This window comes from Mobula hypostoma, chromosome 24, assembly GCF_963921235.1.
Source record: "Mobula hypostoma chromosome 24, sMobHyp1.1, whole genome shotgun sequence".
In the NCBI taxonomy this organism is placed as follows: Eukaryota; Metazoa; Chordata; class Chondrichthyes; order Myliobatiformes; family Myliobatidae; genus Mobula; species Mobula hypostoma.
The window spans coordinates 27,386,018-27,392,682 of record NC_086120.1 but is presented as its reverse complement, the minus strand read 5'-3'; the positions used below and the strand labels follow the sequence as shown (position 1 = coordinate 27,392,682).

Genomic DNA, 6,665 nt, shown 5'->3' with positions numbered 1-6,665 from the left:
AAAACCCTTTACTTCTTCTCACCTGCCTATTACTTTCTCCTGGGTCCCCTCCTCCTATTGACCATTCTCCTCTCCTATCCCATTCTTTCTTCTCTAGCCCTTGACCTTTCCCACCCACCTGGCTTCACCTAGCTCCTTACAGCCAGCCTCCTCCACCCCCCCCATGTTGAATTCAGGCATCTAACCCCTTCCCTCTCAGTCCTGAAGGATCTCAGCCCAAAATGTCGACTGTTTACTCTTTTCCATAGATGCTGCCTGACCTCCTGAGTTCCTCCAACGTTCTGTGTTTGTTTCATGAGAAAGATCCCCTCTTTCACCTTTCCAGCATCTACATTTTTTTAAAATTTTCATTTGCCGTGGATATCTGATCCATCCTCTCTCCCTTTTGGACAGGGTATAGCATCCAGATTCGAACAGAGCCGGGATTAGTCAGCAGTAATGTTGGTCCGATGGAGATGGCCTCTCAGAACAGCATTGATTTGCACTGACCGGGGCGGGCTATTTCAGAAAAGTACACTGATCCTGTGTAACCGCCTCAGGGACTGTAATAATCAAGGCCAACAGCCGTGATGTACAGGAGGGCAATGGTACTTAATGGACGTGTCAGCATTGGGTCTAAAATGGCAACCCGCACGCCAAGGGGAGCAGGCGGTCTCGAGTGGCCTTACTTCCTCCTCCCATCGCAGCCCGCCAACAGTTGCAGTGCCGCTGAGACATAGAGAAAGCTGGCGGAGGAGGAGGAGGAGGAGGCGGAAGCGCGAATCCGGAGACTCTCGGTTCCCCGCCTCCGCTCGCTCGGAGCTGCCTCCGCTCCGCCGCTCTCCTGTGTATTACGTCACCTCTCCTTGCCGGTGAATTACGTCACCGCGAACCCAACTGCGTTTCTACGTCAGGGCGTTCTGTACAGTACGTCAGTGCTGCGGGGGAGTTGCGGCTCTCGCGCTGTTGCTGGGTTTGTGGGTCTGGTGATCGATTGCCGCCCACCCGCTCAATCCGGCCCCCGGTTCCCTGGTCATTCATCCGGCCCCGATCTCAAGGTCTCTCGCCTAGCCACGAAGGCGCTCGGACGGATACAAAACCCCACGATCCTTCGCCCGGCCCAAGCCCGAGGCCCAGCAGCTGGCCTCGAACCCGCGGACGTCCACCCCAGCGCGAACTCTCCGCCTGTTCCTCGGCCGGCGCGCGCCGCGCTGCGCAGCGGTTGTTGCCCCCCGTGAGTTTGAATCGCGCCGGGGGCGAGTGCGCGCTCCCGCGCCGTGGCCGCCATGAGTGTGGACGCGTACGGGCCCAGCTCGCAGACGCTGACCTTCCTGGACACCGAGGAGGCCGAGTTGCTCGGGGCCGACACGCAGGGCTCCGAGTTCGAGTTCACCGACTTCACTTTGCCGTCTCAAACGCAGACTCAAGGCCAGAGCCAGGGCCCCAGCGACGGACAGGTGAGGAGAGCGCTGGTGATTGGGTGAGAGCGAGTGGTTGGGGGAGGGGGGAGTGTTTCGCACGCCAACAACCCGAGGCGGTGTGATCTCACGGCGAGCCCTGGCACCACCGCCCAGCGTTTCCTGGCTTACAGCGTGGCCTGGGCCTCGGCGCCCGGAGGAGACGCACATGGCAGCAGGAAGCGGTCCTGGGCCGGAGAAAGGATCGAAGGAAGGGTTGGAACGGGTTTACAAAAAGGGCGTGCGGTGTACATTCTTCCTCTCCTTCGCCCTAAACTGCATGCGAACTTTCTTTCACCCCCCCCCAAGCCCCGGCTGTTTCTGCTCCATCTCCCCACGCACGCTTTCTATTCACCCCTTCCTCATTGGATGATCTTCCCCGTCCTTCCTCTTTCCTCTGACTTTTGCCCCCGGACGGCTGCAGTTCTCATTTGTTGTAGGAGGGTGCAATCGTGATGATGGTCTTGTGAGGAATGTTTTATGGGCTGGAGGAGCTCAGCAGAAATGTTTGTGAAAAGTTGCTTGCTATTTGGCATATGCCTACATATCGTCCAGGTCATGATTTAGGTGAGTTAAGTTTTGGCTGAAGGCTTAGGAATTGTGCATTTCCATGAACATCTCTCATCCAAATCAAACATTGTGCGAGGAAAGTTACTAAATGCCTGTTAATGTTTAAAAGTGACGGTTAGTTGCATCAGCGGTAAGAGTAGAAGAACAATTAAAATTCCATGTAAAGATTCTGGACGATTAGGTGAATCATTACCATAGTTGTCTTGGGTATTGTACATTCTAGTAGCACGTGGTATCAACATACAGGTAGGAAGTTAACTGAACATTTATTTTAGCTGTTATGATAGCGCCATAGCTTTAGGTGGCTAATTTAATTGGTGTGAATCAGGCCTCATCGTTACCATACTATGTCTTTTTCCATGTGCCTCCTGGAAATACAGGAGAGTGGGTGGTAGTACAGGAGTGAGCACGAAGTAACTGAGGTGAGGGAGTACTGCATGGAAACTTAGCAGTGGATTTGCTGGAGTAATTGAAAGTTCTCTTGATAGATTTAGCATTTTGGTGAGGCTATTGGAATATGTACTAACGATATGGAAGGTTTTTTATTTGGATTTTAATCACTCAAAATGTTAGGGTATTGAACTCTCCAGACAAGGCAAAGATTAGGCTACTGTCACACCTGGTTTCAAAGTTACACTTTACTCCAACAGTGACATGCAGACTTGAAGGAGCCACGACTCCTTCCCAGGTGATCATTAGTTGTTGTAGACCATGGTAATTTGCAGTTGTGGTTGTGATTTTTGTGAATTACTATTAAGCAGACAAACACAAATACCATATAACACACTTAACATATTACAGAGCTGGGAATTGTAAAGCTTGTCTCAAGTGTATGCTCAGAGCTGTGAGTGTGTTTGACTTGTCGTGTGACAGGTACGGTGATAGCAGAGCAATGCTAAAGGACCTCTGGTTTGCAGTATAGGTTCCTTTTTGATATATTTACTTAGTTTTCCTGCTTACTCTTTGAAAATCCAGTTTAATAAAACTTGTGTTTTCCTACCCAGCAAAGTTTCTACCTTCTACATTGGTACTTGTGACGCTGTCAGTTTGTGTCAAGGTATGCCCATGGTGTCACCTCACTGAAAGATTGCCACTAATATTCAACCCATAGTTGAGCTAGATTTATATAGATTCCCAGAAGCAGACTGCCTATGGCTAATCTAATTGTTCTTGTGGAGGGTCCACATTATGTCGAACAAATCTCAACTGTTTTCAAACAAAAGTAGTGGCATGTTCTGAGAAATAGCAGCTCATTCCAGGATACGTCTGTGCTATCAAGTAAAAACTTGGTGTCTGAACAAGCACAATGTTATGAATGATTAATACTTGTATGCAAGGAATTGTAGTGCTTATGGTTATAGTAATCTATAGGTGAGTTGCTTCAGTGTACTTTCCTGAAGTTCATTAACCACTTGTACCTCCCTCTGCCGATAGTATGTATCCATTGCTCTCGTTTATCACAAATTTCATCTGTGTCATATCACTAACTGTTAGGGAAACTGTAACTTTTATATTCAGTCTTTATTGATTGATTATAACATGTTTGTCAATTGGAAGATTTCTTGGTTTAAAGTTGCAAAAATGTTTGATTTGTGACAGTGCCAAGAATGTGATGTGCAGCGGCTTTTGGCTTCTGTCTGGTCAACCGGATGTACATGATTTTCAAACATTGTTATTAACTACTTGAGCTGTACTGTTTAAAATCTATTAATTTTTATGTTTTGCTTCTTTAAGTCCCTTTGTCAATGGTATGTCCATTGCTCTCTATTTCATGAACATTCTCTGATATTCATCTTATCTCAGGCCTTTCAGTGTTGTGTTGTAAGTTGTCTCACACAATTTATTTATAGTTTGCGATCAACACGATTTTGCAAAGAAAACCTCGTCTAACCATTTAAGAGTAAATAAAAATGCTGGATTAAGGAAAGTATTTATAAATATTTCAAAAAGTATGATTAACCTGAGCATTGGAAGCATTTCAGTTTGGAAAAGAATGTTCAAGAGAAGAACTAACAAGAGGTATGATAGCGATATGGTGAAATGACCATGCTGTTTATCCAGAGGCCTGGACTAACAACTGAGAGGACAGCGTTCACATCTGAAATTTCAAATCTTCCAGTTTTTGGTTTGTAATTCCAAGTGATTAACAGAATAAAATAAGAAAATATGCAGGTAAATAGCTACAGTATTGTCATAGAAAACATTCTGTTCATTAATGATCTGAATTGGGAGAAATTTGCTATCCAAAAAACAGATTCATGAGATAAGACATACTGTCTGAAAACATGCTGATTCCCCATATCAATTGATACATTACCATGGAATTATAAATTCCATTCTTAAGAATTTTTCCAGTAATTTCCCTACTACTGATTCAAGGCTTATTGATTTGTAGTTTCCAGGCTTTTGAATTTTCCACTCTTCAGTGAACTGTATGTGACTGCAGATCTTCAGGAAGTGGATGTCAGGTATGGGAAGTTGTTACCAAGTGAATTGGGATTCATGGAGCATATAGGAAAAATCTTAAAGCAGTAGAGCAAAAAGGATGTGGAGTGCACTGGTCAACAGAATGAGAATTCCAAAGCCCTTTACAAATGTATTAGAATTAAGATGAAAGTTGGGTAAAGACTGCTTTCTCAGAGGCTAAAAGAAAATCTTGGTGTGGAACCCAGGACCTAATCTTTTAGTAGCTATTATCTTCCAAAAAATTTATAAAATATTTTGGAATTCTCTTTGTGTGTTGTCCTAAATTAATATTTTAAAGTTCAAAGTATGTATACATTATACAACCTTTAGATTTGTCTCTTTACAGGCAGCCACACCACAAGAAACCCAAAAGAACCCATAAAAAATTACCGACAGACACCAAATATGAGGGAGAAAGAAAGCAAACTCTGTAACCAATAGAAGTAAGCAAATAGCATTTAGAACAAAAGTGAGTCCTCAGACCCGAAGCCTAGAGCCCACCACAGCTCCAGCCTCAGTTCAGCACGTAGCAGAGTAAACATGTAGAGCCCGCAGATACGAAGCTCTGAGCAGGCCACGGCCTCAGTGCAGTGAAGAGAAGAGTATTCAGGAGATAAAATGAGAAGAATGGAAAATTAGGGCAGGTTTCTCACCTAGTTGGGATAGCGTTGAACATGTGTGCATCAGGAATGAAGAAGTGTTAGAGCTTTTGATTCTCTTTAAGGTGGATGGATCCCCAAGGCCTGATAAAATTGTGATAGGAAGCATAGGAGGAACTTGCTGGACCACAGTGAAGGTTTCTGCATCATCTTTAGGCATGGGTTATGTACCGGAAGACTGGAGAGAATTGATGTTCTCATATTCACAAAAGCCTAAAAACTACAAATCAATCAGTCTTGAATCAGCAGTAGGGAAACTATTGGAAAAATTCTTAAAGGATAGAATCTATAATTCCATGGTAATGTAGCGATTGATTAAGGGGAATCTGCATGATTTTGTACATGTGAAGTTCTACCTCACAAATCTGATTGTTTTGTTGAGGTTTCGAAGAAACCAAATGAATATAAGACAGACGTATGAAGAAGTACACGAGCTTTATTTGGTAAGGCTTTTTGAAGTTCTGCTCACTGGAAAGTTAGAGTAGTGGGATACAAGGGAATCTGGGTCCAAAATTGGTGGTAAGATGCAGAGGGTAGTGGTGGTGGGTTGTTTATCAGGCCAGATCTTTAATGAGTACTATATTGTGGCGAGTTGGTGCTGGAATCTTTGTTTCTTATAGGTCTACCTGGGTTATGGAAGACTTGACTAGTGGAAGTACAACTCGCATTTTAGAAGAATTTTTTCAGGGTAGTAATGTTTTGCATTTGTTAATAACTGCACATGTATTAACTATGTTAAATTGTATTAATTCTGGGTAGTGCTAGAATGAATATAATTTGAATAAAATTGAACAGATTATAGAAAATGGACACTTCTGACTTACAAAAAAATTAGGTAATGGACAGCTCTCAGCAGCAGATCCTTTGAATATCCCAGGGACTGCTTTTATATAAAAGTGACTTGGATGAGAATGTCACTTGCGTTTGCTTATGAGACAAAGATTGCTGGAGTAGTAGATGGAGGGTGATTGCCCAAGTATACAGATAGATATAGTTGAACTGGAAAGTTGGGCGGAGCAGTGCAGGTGGAATTTAATCCAGACGAGCATGAGGTAATGTGTTTTGGGTCATTTAATACTGGCAGTGTATGTACAGTAAACAGCAGGAAACTTACAAGGATTGATATTCAGAGGAGCTTAGAGGTGCAGGTTCATAGCTCCCTGGAAATGGTGACATGGGCAGATAGGGTGGTGAAGGAAGCGTGTAGTAAAAGATTCAGGTAATTGTGCTGTAGTGTAGAAGAATTCGGTTGGGTCACATTTGGAATATTTTGTGTGTTCTGATCACATTAGAAAGGATGTGGTAGCTAGAAGAAGTGCTGAAGAGATTCACCAGGATGTCACCTGTGGTGGAGGGCAGTAGTTACAAGGGGAGATTGGAAAGGTTAGGATTATTCTTACTGGAGTGCAGGAAGCTGAGGGGTGACCAAATGATTTGCAGAACTGAGTGGTGTAGATATGGTAGATAGTCTTTTTCCAATGGTAGCGTCTAAAGTGAGAAGATATGGGCTTGAGGGCAGAGGTAAAATATTTAA

General features: G+C 44.0%; 1 protein-coding gene across 2 annotated transcripts in view; it reads left to right on the top strand.

Moving 5' to 3' along the window:
* The first annotated feature begins 895 nt into the window (after positions 1-895).
* The window catches only part of upf1 (UPF1 RNA helicase and ATPase), a 57,753-nt gene continuing 51,983 nt past the window's right edge, over positions 896-6,665 (top strand). For both annotated transcript variants that reach the window (XM_063032410.1, XM_063032409.1), the window contains exon 1: positions 896-1,436. In XM_063032410.1, coding sequence (XP_062888480.1) covers positions 1,266-1,436 — 171 coding nt within the window. In that variant the 5' untranslated portion in view covers positions 896-1,265. The remainder of the gene's footprint in view (positions 1,437-6,665) is intronic.